The sequence below is a fragment of the Pleurodeles waltl genome, chromosome 1_2 (assembly GCF_031143425.1).
Source record: "Pleurodeles waltl isolate 20211129_DDA chromosome 1_2, aPleWal1.hap1.20221129, whole genome shotgun sequence".
NCBI lineage: Eukaryota > Metazoa > Chordata > Amphibia > Caudata > Salamandridae > Pleurodeles > Pleurodeles waltl.
The window spans coordinates 1,160,878,621-1,160,893,816 of record NC_090437.1 but is presented as its reverse complement, the minus strand read 5'-3'; the positions used below and the strand labels follow the sequence as shown (position 1 = coordinate 1,160,893,816).

The following is a 15,196-nucleotide window of genomic DNA, read 5'->3' as shown; positions in this document are numbered from 1 at the left end:
GAGTAATAAATGCATCTAAAACTTTGGCAAATTCTTTTACCACAATATAGGCACATATGAACGACTTAAAATCTTCGTTCTACCCCTGATAAGGAATAGAAACGAGGTTACTAAATATTAGAAAAGGACTTCTCAATGAGTGCGACAACTCTCTTGATTCTATTGTTTCTCTAACATTAATATTGGGAAGGGGCTATGTGGTATTCAAGGGATCACGGAATTGCCACAAACATTTTACACACTTAAGATTGTGGAAGGAATGAAGCAAGGAAAAGATCCGTCCAGAGCTCACAGAAAAGGTGCAGTGGTGGCTAAGAAAAATTATCACATTGTGGTATACCGTATTATACGCTATATTCAAACACATACTTCCAATCATAGATGGGTAAATAAACCAAGGCACTACAACTGTGTGGCAGAAAATTGTTTATTTTGACAAATTAAATAAGGCCAATTCAAACTCAGTTCATTTTAATCCTTGACTTGGCCCTATCTCTATTCCAGGACACATCAACAACAAACAATGAAATCCACTTTAGTTACAAGTGAGTGGCCCACACATGCTACAGTGCTGATCTACACATATGTTTTTTTCTATCCCTATTATGATATAATTCAGCTAAGTCTTTTTCATGGCACGAAACAGTTAGTAGATAGGCTCAGTCATAAATAAACAAAAGTATTTTCTTTTAGAAAATGAAATTATAAAAAGTAATATGCAGTAAAAATAGAGATTATACGAAAGATAAAATATGCCTAGTGCATTTCAGGAAGTCTAGAGTGTTTTTAAAAAAAGTGAAAAGCGAGATGCACGTTTAGCTAAAGATCGGAAGAAATTAAAGCACAGAACATACTAACAAACATATAGCATTTCCTGGAAGAGGAGACACAAGTACAAACATACTATAGTGAACCTTAGACAGGTACTTCACATCTATGATGCTTATGCTGATCACCGCCGCAGTAGAAGTAATGAAAACATTGACTAGAAGGAACGCTAACCAGAACCTTTATGGCAACATGTGGCTTCTTCCTTCAGGTAGGGTGGGATAACATTCACCAAGGGCTCTGATTTTCATTTTCTATCTATGACATTTATCTCTAAAAGTTAGGGACCAGACCCTGGTGGTTGATTTGGCACAAAATTGATTGCTGTAAATTCAAATGTTTACGAACTGGCAAATTACATAACTCTGTTCCAGTAATAAAAAAATGAAAATATTTCATTTAGAGCATTTCTGCTATCCAATGTATACTTTCTTTACATCAGCATTTTAGGAGGCAAGATTTGTATGCTGAAATGCTAATCAACAATTATTAAAGATATTCATGTTTATATAACTAAAAACCTGCCAAGAATTGGTTCTTTGGAGAAATGATTGCCCCTAGGATCACTTTTTCTCATATTTTAAAATATTTTAACATCAAATCTTAAACACAATGATTGTTTTCCAAATCTATATTGCAATCGTATTTTTCCCATTTCTTATCTATTCACAAAGCTGAAAAAGAAACACATTTACATGCAGGCTCTGGTTATAACGGGCTTGCATTTTGTGTTGACTAAACGACATTACTGGACATTATTGTCATATACAGTTTCTTTTGCACACCCGTGTAATTGCGCCAGAGTGAGTTTTTCCCTTACTCAGTACTATCATGTATTTACTCATTACAAAGGCGCCAAGGGCAATGATTTAAGGAACAGCAGACAGTGATAATTTATTTTATCGATCACAAACTTCAGGACACATCACAGAAATATGACAGCCAACGGGATGCTTTGCAAGGTAAGGTAACTCTGGAATAATCTTGTACCATCCAAAATGCAGTCTTTGGAAACAGAAATATAAAATACCTTTTCATTCAAAGACTTTGTGAAGATTTCCATAGACCATGTGAGGAAAAGATTAATGTCCTTAAATAAATAATTTGCTCTGTTTATGAGAATTTGCCAAAACCAATGGCTGTGTTTTTCTTAGAAGCCGAAGATTTAGTTTTTTGTTGTCGACAGATGGGTTGAAATTTGAGTCAAGAAAGGCATGCAGAAAAATAAAACTTCATGAGCTACTTGTATTTCAAAAGTGTTCAACCAAGTAGGAGGGTGCAGCTAGCTGCTGCAGCCTCTCGTGCAGCCGTGCCCTAGGATGTTGTTGTTGCGGCCATCTTGAAGTTTTCCATGCGTCTGGGAAGGTGTTCTGCTTTCCGTGCTAGTGGCCGCCCCAATCTGCTCTTGCCTGCGAAGTCTAGAAAAAAAAAAATACTGTGTTTTTCAAAATAGCTATGTAAACATCGAAATTCGTGATAGCAAGATTTTCACATTTGCTTCTTCATCCAGATACTATCAAATAAAATATATAAATATCTAAAAGATATAAAATCTGCCACAAAAATTGAAGCATTTAAGTGCTTTTCAGACCACAGTTTATTTTGACTGACATATTATGTTAAAATAATATCCCAAAGAAGTTTGAGTTACATATGACACATTGGCATTAGCCAGTGTGTAGGTGTACGTTTTATGTTTCGCGGATAACTTGTGGGAATATAGGAGGCACAACAAGGGCCCAGGGGTGCTTAAGGGTTTGAACATCCCAAAAACAAATATTAATAAAAAATGAACAAATAACTACTAACACAACACATACATCATTTTAAAAAAAAGATAAGTAAAAGGAGTTATTTCCTGCATGGCTGAAGTTGGTTGTCTATCGCCTGTTCCACAGCAGGAGTTGCCTGCCCGCAGAAGGTTGCCCAAACACCACTGCACACAGATTTATTTGGATCTCATTGAAACCCGAGATCCTTGCAATTACTCGAACTTCCTATTGTATTTAGGTAGGAGTGGTCACCTTTGTTGTCCAAGACTCTCTGTACCACCACCCTACAAACTGGGACCACTACCTATTTTAACACTTGATTCTCAGGGTAATGAGACAAAGTGCTTTAAGGCCAATTCAAGAAGAGGATGGGGCTAGAAAATCTAAAATCAGCAACAGTCTTAAAATATAATAATTCAATATCAGCCTAATCTCCTTTTAACTAATGAACTGTTGAGGCTCTTCCCACCCCAGTGCAAGCCATTCGTTTCATGGTTGGGGAACACCACATTTAAGTCTTCCTGTATTGTTTGCTACAAGAGGTATTCAGGCCATGTTTGCATTCCTTTTTCCGCATATTGCAGAGTCTAAAGATACCCATTTTTGTGAAGACAACTGAAAAAATAGCAAAAATATAGAAAATTTTAAATCTTTTTGGGAAAATTGAAAAAAGTGTTGTGCAAGGGAGAATATGTTTTTTCTAAATATGGATTCAACAAAAGGTTTACTGTGCTAGGATCATCTTCCCAGCTTTCAAGAACAAGAAGAGACATAAGGGAATACATTTTCCCCACCATTTATGCATTCGTAGTCGTAGTAAACTCCTACATCTCCCTCTTAGTTTGGACAGAAAGACTGTTGGGGATTAACAGGCAGGCTTTTAGCCTGATGCCTAGGTGGGCTGCCCCTACCTCATATATTGTTTTTGAAAAGAGAAATATCCCTGGTGTCTAGAGGGCTTTCTGCCCTCCCAGTGATGGGCTCAAAGACTGTTGGGCCAGTTATAGAGTGAAGGCTTGGCTTGATTCCTATGTGGGAAACTTCAACCTTCTTTTTTGTTATATTTTTACTGGTGTGTAATGCACTTTCCTACCCAACGAGGGGGAGATTGGTAGTAAACTGCCCTCTGCAACCTCTGTGGCAAAAGGATTGCTGGATCTGTAATGGGGTAGGAGCAAGGCTTTATGGCTGGGTGGGCTGCCTCACCCTCTTTGTAAAATCATTTTTCCCTGATACCCATATGGGGGCCTAATATGCCATAAAGACATGGCCCATTGCCTTCTCACTTCTTATTTGTGTAATTATACTATTGCTTGTGTTTAGTAGGATTTGATAGCCTACTTGGTCATTTTGGGGTGGGAGCACAGCCTCATAACTACGTGGCCAGCTCCTTTTTTATAAGTTTCTAATTTGCTCTGGTTCCACGAAGCTTTCTGCCCTGGCCCCGTTGGGCTGGTGGCCGAAAGACTACTAGGCTCTTTCTGGGTGGTGGCCACTGTAACCCCCCTCTTTTTTGCATTTTGTTTTTTTCTCTGGCTATAAATTGGCATTGTGCCCCCTTGAGGGTTGGATTAGGGAAAGACCAATCACTCTCACTAGGAAGCAGAAAGACTGCAGCAGATTTCTTCTGTTAGAGCAGTGCTCACAGTGAATGAGAAAATACAAATGTAGGAGAGCAGGGAAAGTTTTCCTGTTGCAAGCACTAGAAGGATTGCCTTCTTAAGTGTTCTTGCTGAACCATTCATATCAACTACACTACAAAGGTAGTGTACTTGACACAAACGGTTTGTCAAATGCACTTAAGGGGTTAAAAGGAAAAGTACTTTATTGATCACACTGAATACTACATATACAATTTCAAATATTCAAGAATTTCACGTGGAACATCAAACCGAACACCCATACTAAAGGGCCTTGCAGAATCTCAGAGTGAAAATCAAGCGCCCAAAGGAATATCGCCCGCAAGGGAGTAGCCAGGAAATTAAAATACCTCCCACTTTGAACCAGAGCTCTGACAGAGCCAAGCATGCTGTGCAGGTGAGCCTGAACCTCCTTAGACGAGCTCCCTAGTCTCTTCCATCCAAGCATCTCTCTATCATCCTTTCACTCTTCATCTACCTTCTGATGTCCACCATTTCAGGTTTACCTTCTGTCATCCATTCATTATTTCATTCATCATTCACTCATTCTTCATTCTATTCATCTGTTGGCCATTCCATCCACTTATCCATCCGTTCACATATCTATTATCTATGCATCCATCCATCCACCCATACATCCATCATTTGACTTACGCAATAAGGCCTGTCAGCCATCCATTGTTCTTTTATCCATCCATCCGTCCACCTAACCATCCTCTCAGATTTGCATTTACAATGTAATTCATCTATCCTCTCAAATGTCTATTTACTCTGACATCCTTTCACTGCCCCTTCAATCCATTCTTTCAGATTTCCATTCACTCTGCTATCCTTTCACCCAACTTTCAATCCTCTCAGATTTCCATTTACTCTGCTATACTTTTACCCACAGATCCATTCACCCATCATCTGATTTCCATTTAGTATGTCATACTTTCACCAACTCATCCATCCTCTCAGATTTCCCGCCATCCATCATTCATCCGTTCAGATCTCCGTTTACTCTGCCATCTTTTAATCCACCCATCTACACATCCATTCATCCACTCATCCACTAACCCATTCTTTCACCCACACATCTTTTCATCCACTCATCCACTTACACATTTATCCTTGCAACACTCATCCATCCTTTCTCCCACTCATTCATCCATCCTTTTACATACACATCCTTTCACCCACCTATCCTTTTATACCCATTCATCCAACGTTTTATCCACTCATCCATCCATCCAACCATACTTTAACCAACTCATTCATCCATCCTTTCACCCTCTCATGCATCTACTCTTCCAGCCTTCTCTCCCGTTTTTAGCTACCAACTCTTCTTTATTGCTTAAAGGTAATTATGAGCTCCTATCTGCCAAGATGCAGATAAGAAGCCCATAAAAAACCCACCTGTGCTATATCTGCTAAAGCAAGCGGTTCACTATGCCCCTGGGCACAGGGAGCAGCATCTACAATATCTGTGTCTTGTCTGGTGACAATTTGCGTGACAACAGTATCTAAGAATAAAAACCAACAATGCTCATAGTTGGGTCGATTGCAACACATAAGGCTTTTTGAATGATAATAGGCTTTTTGAACGCTAAGCAATGCTAAGTTTAGAAACTTCATCAAGTCATTTCCAATGCAAAATGAGAAGTTTACTGCCTTTGTCAGTATATTTAAACACCAATAAAGTAAGCTATTAACTTTATATGATCAATTATTCTATTGAATGCATTTACCTGAACATAAAGGCACCAACAATATCCTGTGTCCAGACCTAAAAAAGAGACCTTTGTCCTAAACCCTTTACTTTTCCTCAGTCAGAGAATTCACAAAATAGAATATTCTTTTATTATGTCTGTCACATAATTTAAATTGTAAACTCCCTTCTGTGGTGTTTGTCATGGTGTTCACAATATAAAGCTGCTTGGTAATGTTTTTGATAGAGGGTTCATAATGTAAAACCTATTCCTATTTTTTTTGCCAGAGGGTTCACAAAGTAAACCCTTTTCCTATGGTGTTTGGCAGAAAGTACACAATATAAAAACCCCTTTGTATTGCATATGTGAGAGTTCACAAGGTAAAACCTCTTCTTAATGTATTTGAGAAATCCATTGCAGGAGATCCCTGGGCAGTCACTACGCTAAACTATGTCAATGGGAGTTTTCTTCTACTCTGGTGCCCTGGGGCTTCTGTATCCTATACCTTCAAACTTGGGACCCAGTGACCCTCTTAAGGGATATCTAGGGGTAACTAGGCAGGGCAATCCAATGCTGGCTCAGGGATGTTCCCTAGGACTACAAAATCTAAACATAGCAACACACAATATTAACACTCAAAAATCATTCACCACCCACTATTTTTCTTTTAAAAACGGAATGTTCTTTATTCTTTATTATACACATAAATAATAGCTGTAATACATTTTTTAAATATTAACAATATTTCAGGTAGAGGCCTTGCAGATTAACCAGAGTGCAAACCACATACTGTGTCGTAAAATCACCATAAGAAACTAATCATGTAAATGTAGTCTACCCTCATCTGTGTTACTGTGCCGTACCAAGTGGAGACACCGAACATCTACTGTGGGTGGACTTTACAAGGTATACATGAACTAAAAACCTCTTCCTATATTATCTGTCACATAGTTCATGATGTAAAGTCCCTTCACGTAGTGTTTCTCATGGCATTAACAATGTAAAATCCCGTTCCTGTTGTATTTGACAGGAGGATTTACAATGTAATATCCCTGGCTATTTTAAACTATTTCATAAAATAAAGCCCCTTCCCATTGGGTTGTCAAATAAGTTACAGTGTAAAACACCTTGCTTCTGCATTTGTCAGAGCTCACAACATAAAACCCTTCATTGATATATTTGTTTGAGATTTCAAAGGTACACCACTATGCTACTGAAATTGTAAGAGTTTACATTATAAAACCTCTTCTGATTGCATTTGTCAGAATGCTTACAATGTATAGGCCCTGTTTTAGTAAAGAATTATGAATGTAAAATGATTTCCTATTTAATTTGTCAGAGTGTTCACAATATAACACCTGTAAAACCTTTCTACAAATACAATTGGACTGAAAAATGCATTATCAATTGTTTTACTAAGTTGTTAGTACGTTTGAATAAACACATAAATAATAACATGGGGTTATTGGAATTGAAACAAAGATCATTAAGATGTGTTATAGTGTGTTTTCTGGTTTGCTGTTATTAAGCCCTCACTTAGGCCTCAAAGCCATCTTGTTTAAAATGGATGCTGAATCATTAAGCTCATTCTGTATTTATATTTGTCTCTTGACACTACAACCAGCTCATGTATGACACATTGTTCTTGAATTTGTCGCTTTGGGAAGCCTTTAGCACACACCAAGTTTCTTTCTGCTAGCACACTGTATTGAATTAATTAACAATGGTTCTATTTTGAGTATGTAGCCAGTTTGTTCTAACACTTCCAAACAACATTAGGTTAGAAGGGCCAATCATTAGTCATTTAGTGGGTTACAGCTAAAACTCTAGGGTATTTGACATTTAGAACGTATGAATTATGATATGCTGAGATACTGTTCACACCATGCTGACTTTGTAATTTCTGTAGTTTTCTGTGCAAGAACGCTGTTTATAAACCATGAAATTCTGGGAGAATCAGATTTTTTTGTACTCTTCTAGGGATAATTCCTGATATGCAACTGATTTTGCTGTATACTCGAAACATAGGCCCTCGTCACCAACATGGCAGCGCAAACGGCATGGCGGTTCACACCGCCATATGATGACTATAGTAGTGAACTGGCTGAAAAGCAGCCAGTTCACTACTACGCACCGCCAGGCCAGATTCGACCGCCTGGCTGAACCGTAGGCACTTTCAACCCGGCGGTGGAGGCCAGACCGGTGGTGGGATAATGATCTCATTTCCACCAGGGATTTCCTGGTGGGATACCCTGCCAGGTAATCCCTGGCGGAAAGCATACAGGTGACAGGAATTCTCATTCCTGTTACCTGTATGTGACATGCCAGGACCCCCCCTTGCCACAACCTCCACCCACCCCCCCAAGCCCCTAGAACTACTCCCACCCCCCACCCCGAACCCTGAAAATCGACCCCCATCCCTCCTCCTTCCAATCTCCCTGTAGGCCTCCCCAAACCCCCCTCATCCTCCCCACCTCCACACAGGTCCTCCCCAAACCCCAACCCCCCCACATCCACATGCACCCATTTTCCTACATGCACAAACACACACGCACACCCACATGCACTCACTCACTCAACACACACCCCCTGCCCCCCTCTCAGAACGTACTAACCTGTTCCATGGCAGTGCTCCGGGAGGGAACAGGCTCCTTGGATGCTGCTCCGCCGGCATCGCCACGCCTCCATACCCCGCCACGTCTGTGACTGCATCATCATAGTCATGTTGGTGTCTGGACTGACGTGGCGGTGAGGGTGGAGCAGCATCCACCCGCTCCACCGACTGCCAGCATGGTGCATTGGGTCCCTCACCGGCATCAATGGCGGTGAGGCTCCATGCATCAGAATATGTCGGGATGCCTGCCGTCACCACTGGCGGACTTCCGTCGACCGTCAACATGGTCGATGGCGGGCTATCCCGCCATGTTCAGAATGAGGGCCATAGTCTAGTTCTGATTTTGCATATTATTTGATACTGTTCTTATTACTGATAGCCTTCGTTGTAAATGATTTCTTTTTACTTTAATGAGATTGCTATTGCATTTATATTTTTTTGTATTTCAGTATTATACTTCAACCTTTAATAAACTTACATTTTCTCTAAATGTTCATCTTAATTTCCCTCTTCGAAACAGTCCTTTCATTTTGACTATATGTTGAAATACTGTTCGGAATCTTATCTCTGGGGCAACATCACTTCATAGAGTTTGAGCTTAATATTGTCCCCAACCCAGCCAATGTTGGTCACACTACTGTCATACATACTTTCTAAGGGTACAACGTGCCTACACACCATTTCAAATGTTTTTTGGCAAGCAAATCAGTGCGAAAAACCTTCCAATAATACTTGTCACTGAGTTCATATTGTGAAACCCCTTCCTACTGTATCAATATTGGGTTATATCTTGCAAACTCCCTTCCTACTGTCCTGGTCCATGTTGGAAATACTTGTCTATAGGCCTTATAACAGTGTAATGACAATCCACCCATAAGAGCCTATTGGCACATATGGTTTTCACAAACATATTTCAGGTCTACTCCATTTGTCATTACGTTTCATTATAAACAGATAAGACCTGACACCTATGAGGTTGACACTTTTACATATCATAGCCATTTAAATTTGCAATTTGTGATTAAAATCGAAATTTCCAAAATCATCATTTTTAAGAATAACATTTGAATTGTTCAAATAATGTGATTGGCTGATGAAGGAGAATGAATAATTTGTCAACAGAGGAGGGGGTCGCTCTATGATTAGTTATAGGAAGAAATAACAAGAAGTTTATTAAACTTGAAAAAATTTACTAAAATATGTTTACATTAAATATTATTTTATATTTCGTTTAAATGTAGAATACAAAAATACACCATTATTAACCTAATTCAAATGTAAAATGCAATTATTTTAATATATTATATTAAAATTATTTTTCTGAAGTTTAATTAAAAAAACAAATTCCCACTTTTAGTAAATATCTTTTTATGATAGATCGATAATATTTCAAATTATGTATTGATTTCATTAAAAGTATTGTAATTATATTTTTAGACAAATTCATGTTAACTTATTTTTTAATTAAAACTGTTATTAAATAAGTTAAAATAAAGCAAAAAATATTGTTTCTTTTTTGATAACTGAACATCACACACAATGCATTAATATTTTAATTGTTTAAAAAAACGCAATGTAACATTATTTGCTATGTGGTTTTATTTAAAGTTCCTGCTTCCGCTATTTTCTATGGGAAGGTGCTATGGTACCAGTAATTGCCCAATTGGCCTTACTCTGAGCTGAAGTACATTTGCTATTGTTTGGGTCCCTTTTGCTGTACACTTGAATGTTTGTGAATAGCATTTTGTTGTACACTTAATATCACCATTTATTACTACTAAGTGCACTACAGATATCATTTTGTGAATAGGCCCCTATAAGTCCACTGTTTGGAGCATAACAATAAGATTTTGCTGTCCTTAATAAGGCTTTCCAGCAAAAAGGAAAATGCTAGGAAGCCCCCAGAGGAACAGACCAGCAATTGCCTCATTAGACATGTTTGATGATGAGGTTGTGGCGAAGGCTACAGCATTAAGGACAGCAGAAGAGCCTCTTGAGCTATATGAGGCTAATTGCAGTGTTATGAGGGGCCTGGCTCCTCCGCCCCTCCTTCTTGGGATGATGAATTATGTGGTTAGAGTCCACAAGCAGCAATTATAGCATCCCATGCTGCAGGATATCCTCTTGAGGTATATAGCGCTAATTGCAGTGTCAAGAATGGGCCTGGCTCCTCCTCCTCTTCCTCCTTCTCTGGATGATGAATTATGTTTTTTTAGAGTCTCCAAGCAGCAATTACAGCTTCCTCTATAGCTATAGCTCAGCACAAAGGTTTTGTGCCTCGGGTGACATAGGTATTGCCAGGACATGGATTCTAATCTCACCAATGCTATCAAAGTCAAAGGTGGCAAATTATCAAATGCAATAATTAAAATTCACACACATCATTAGAAAAATCAAAGTGTATGCACACAGCATTATCATGAATAAAGTAATCAGTGACGTCATCAGTAATGCCCCCTAACCCCCATTTCTAACTTGGAACATTTTTATGTTTACTATGTTTATTAAATCCACATAAATAACTTACTTACCTTTGGTGGTACTGTTTCTGGTGGATAATCTAGCTAACTAGATTTCTGATTTTTAGACTACCCTCAGGCATCAAACTGGATCTGGAGTATTCTTTAGCAACCCTTCTGTGTGCTGGTAGGTATAGCTATGCAGTGTCTGTACTGTCACGGAAGTGGCAGGGCAGAACTGCATATAAGTGCCACACATGCTTGCTGACATCAATTTATTGTATCTTTCTCTCTCTGTGCCCTTAAAAGCTGAAAGTGGCACAAAATGTCTGAGACAATGTAATACATTTCTTACTTGAAACCTTTCTATGTATAAAAGAGTCTGCACTACAGAACAGAGGTGGGAGGGCAGTGATGAGTCTGTGGTTAGATAGAGTATCCAGCAAAAAGTGTGTTCCTGAAGATAAATAACTTGTCCTTCTGATTCCTCACCTTTAGAATAGATGCCATGGCAGTTTCTCCCACAGGTGGACGGTGTGAGAAGTGGACAGTCAAAGCAGTCTTTGTTCAAACCAGAAAGCCCCAGAAAGAGCTGATCATCCATACAAGGGTCTGTTGTATTGTTGATGCAAAAGCTCCACACCCTCCTAGGGTCTAGGGGATGTAGCCTCTCTTCCTCTTTCAAGGTGTGAAGTGGAGCAAAAACACTGGCAGCGTGATTGACTAACCAATGTGCCAGGGTGTACAAACATTGATAAGAAGGCTGTCCAGAAAGAAGGTGGTGTAGGTCATATGTACCGGAAGCACTTACAGTCCATCATACCACGTGCTGACATGTTTGCAATGAGCAAGATATTTGAAAGTGTCAAAAGCTGTAATGAACAGCCGTGAATAGGCTTGAAGTGTGCACACATGAGGAATGTCACGAAGTTCAGATCCCATTCAAGCATCACAAATGGATTTGGAGGAAACACGTGAGTCAGACCTTTAATTAAATGTATCACAATGGGTGGCTCAAACGAGGAAGGTTGATCAGATAAACACAGGCTGAAAGGGCTGATAAATAACCTTTCACTGTGACCACCACAAATCATTGCTCTGCTAACAAAAGGCCAAACAAAAGAACATCACAAAGGTTAGCTTGTAATCAGGTTGGTATTTGGGAACCACACCAAGTAGTTAATTTGGCTCAGTGTAGATTGACTTTACAGACAAGCATCTGGCTTAACAGAAGACATCAACCCCCTTAGTTAACAATTTCAAATGCATTTAACTGCTGATGCTGAATCTCTACACAGGCAGATGTAGATTGCAGAGACTCAGATGTCGGACCCAGCTCCGGTGCTGAAACGGGTAGCCCTCCCAAAGTGAAAGCCTGATCGACAGGTAAATGCTCAGGGGCACTGAGTAGCACACTCTCCACGTCTGGTCCAGGATGATAAGAATGTATTGGGCCTGGTCTGTCTTGACCTTCCTCAGAACTTAAGGTAGTTGAAATGTGTCTTCTGGCAAGTGCCTTTACAGAAACAACAGCATGCAGAATTGTAGACAATGGACATTCTCAATGGTAGGATATAGTTCTACCCATGAAGCACCTCACTGCTCAAAGCTACCCTGTACGTCCTCAGGATGAGGCCACCACTCCTGGACCTCCAGACATGCCCACTCTATCATTCAGTGATCTTGCCATGTGGTTTGCACCCTTGAAGATGTTTTCCTGGCCCAGCATCCACCAGAGGGGCTGTACCTCCTGGTATAATATCTAGTACACCACTTTGCCATGCTTGTTGCACTACCACATGACATTCATGTTATTCATGAGGACAATACTTCCCTTGATAATGCTAGAGGTTCTTTTAGGGCCTGATGGATCCCTAGAAGCTAAAGAAGATTGCTAAAAGCTGGCTCTCTGCAGGAAAGCAGGGCTATCTAATTTCACATCATCTGAATGCCCAATCCAACCCATCAGCAATGTTTCTGTCCCCACTGAGAACTCTGGAGGGTGGATGGGTGAACTGCTGCATGTCAGGATGGCATTTGTTTGCAACAGAAGATCCTACGCCATCACCTGAGAGATCTGGAGGGAGTAGGACAGGCAACCCTGATGCCTGAACCGCTGGGTTCAGTGTTTTCACTGCAGAGGCCATATGTGCCACCTGGCATTTGGGGGAATAAGGTGGTATGAAGCCAGGAGACCAAGCGCCCTCAGAGTCATCTTCACGAGAAGAGGACTAATCCCATGCAATGGAATTATATTGTGAATGTTGCAGATTTGCTGCAGTGGAGAAAAGGTGTAGAACACCTTTGTGTGCCCCAAAAAATAGAAGCCTTTTGTGTGGGCTCAGGTAGGACCTTGGCTCAATGATGTTAAAACCCAACGAAGGCAGTCTAAATCTGACCGCGGTGACCCCTCATTTAGCAGCCAGTCATCCAGGTCTAGGTTTAAAACCCATCCTATGAAAATGGACAGTGACCTCAACCATTACGTTTGTGAACATTTGAAGGAGTGAGTTAAATCTGAAGAGGAGAACAGTAAATTGCAAGTGTTTCTGGCTCATCTTGAACCGCTGATAATGTCTATGGGACTGTAGGATGGATATATATCATTCTACAAGTCCAAAGACACCATCCAGTCTCCTGGGTCTAAGGCTAGCAGGAACTGCGCCCGAGCGAGTATTCTGAGCCTATTCTTTCCTCATAAAGCTAAACAGAGGTCAAAATACATGTGAGGCCTTTGCCCTTCTTTTGGACAAGGAAGTAATGTGAGTAGCAGCTTCCCTCTCTCTCCAAGATAGCTTTCTGCATCAGAATTGCAGCATGCTCTTCTGAATGAGACCCATCTGTCCAACATGACAGATCTCCACTTGGGAAGGAAATGGCGTATTCTGGTCCAGTTAGCCAGACATGACTGGATGAGGGCACAAAGAAGTGACTTGGTAGCAGCCACAGCAGAGGGGAAAGATTTGGAATATTGGTGTCCCAGCTGGATAGAATTGATTCTTTTGGTGCCACGTCCATTCCCTATAAAGGACTGGATTGATAAGTACAGAATACTTTTGGAGGGCTGACGTTGTCTATAAACTAGACTACTGGAATAGCCTCTGATTTTCCTGTATTGGAAGGGAAATTATACAGTTTGTGTCAATAGCTCCAAGAGTCATGCTGTGAAACTACTGTCCTAGAACTGTTCTAGCATCAAATCAGCCTTTTCATCAAATAGACTGGCTGCCCAGTGTAGGTTGGGTGCAGGTTCTGGCTACAGGACAGGCCTTGTGGTCAACCCATGCCACTTGCAGCCAGAGGCTGTGCATGGCGGTGGGTTGGCATAATTACCTATGGTGATAAAATCTTACTTTAGGTTAAAAAAACATTGAAAGTCCCCGAATAAAACAAAGGTTAAAGTGATGTTAATTTACATTAAAAAAAAAAAAAACTTTAGAAATTCCTGAAAAGAGCAAATATTAAAGTAACATTGTGGGGTGAAAATGTTACTTTAAATGTAACATTTTACATTTGAAAAACACTGAAATTCACCAGTTGTAGTTAACTGAAGTAAATTGAATCTCCGTTTTTTTAAAACATAAAATAAGATATCCATCGCCAAGTGTGGCATTGGGGTTCAGTTTAGGGCCTGGCTGCTCCTAATCCCCACAGATGCCCATCCCCCTCACCACACCAGATCAAAGGGTGCAGGGCCCAGCCTTCAGACTTTGCAGGCCCCTAATCCCTCTTCTCTTGATGAAAACACTATCCCAGGTGTGTGAAAGGGCATAGCACATGCCACAAGATAGGATCAAACCAGGCATCATGCCAAGTCCATATGGTCTTCGCATGTTCCCCGGTTTGATCTTCTATTGTTGCTGATGCTGTGCACTTTACCTCTGTTAACCAGTGCTAAAGTACTTGTGCTCACTGACTTAAACATTGTTATATAGGGTTACACATGATCGGCATATTTAATTTACTTATGAGTCCCTTGAAGAGTGGTATACCATATACCCCGGGCCTGTAAATTGAATGCTACTAGTGAACCTTATTGTGACACCAACTTAAGTAATCCCTTAAAACATGTCGCAGGTCTGCCATTTGAAATGGCAAATTGACTTGACAATATAATACCCTTGTCCAGCCTTAAACATCCCTTATATAGCATATAAGTCACCCCTAAGGTAGGCCACAGGTAGTCCTAGAC

At 40.2% G+C, this 15,196-nt stretch overlaps 1 protein-coding gene across 2 annotated transcripts in view; it reads right to left on the bottom strand.

Annotated features, from left to right (window-relative positions):
• Nucleotides 1-410: 410 nt before the first annotated feature.
• The window catches only part of STK32B (serine/threonine kinase 32B), a 1,635,948-nt gene continuing 1,621,162 nt past the window's right edge, over nucleotides 411-15,196 (bottom strand). For both annotated transcript variants that reach the window (XM_069202951.1, XM_069202961.1), the window contains one exon: nucleotides 411-2,246. In XM_069202951.1, the coding sequence (XP_069059052.1) occupies nucleotides 2,111-2,246 (136 nt within the window). In that variant the 3' untranslated portion in view covers nucleotides 411-2,110. The remainder of the gene's footprint in view (nucleotides 2,247-15,196) is intronic.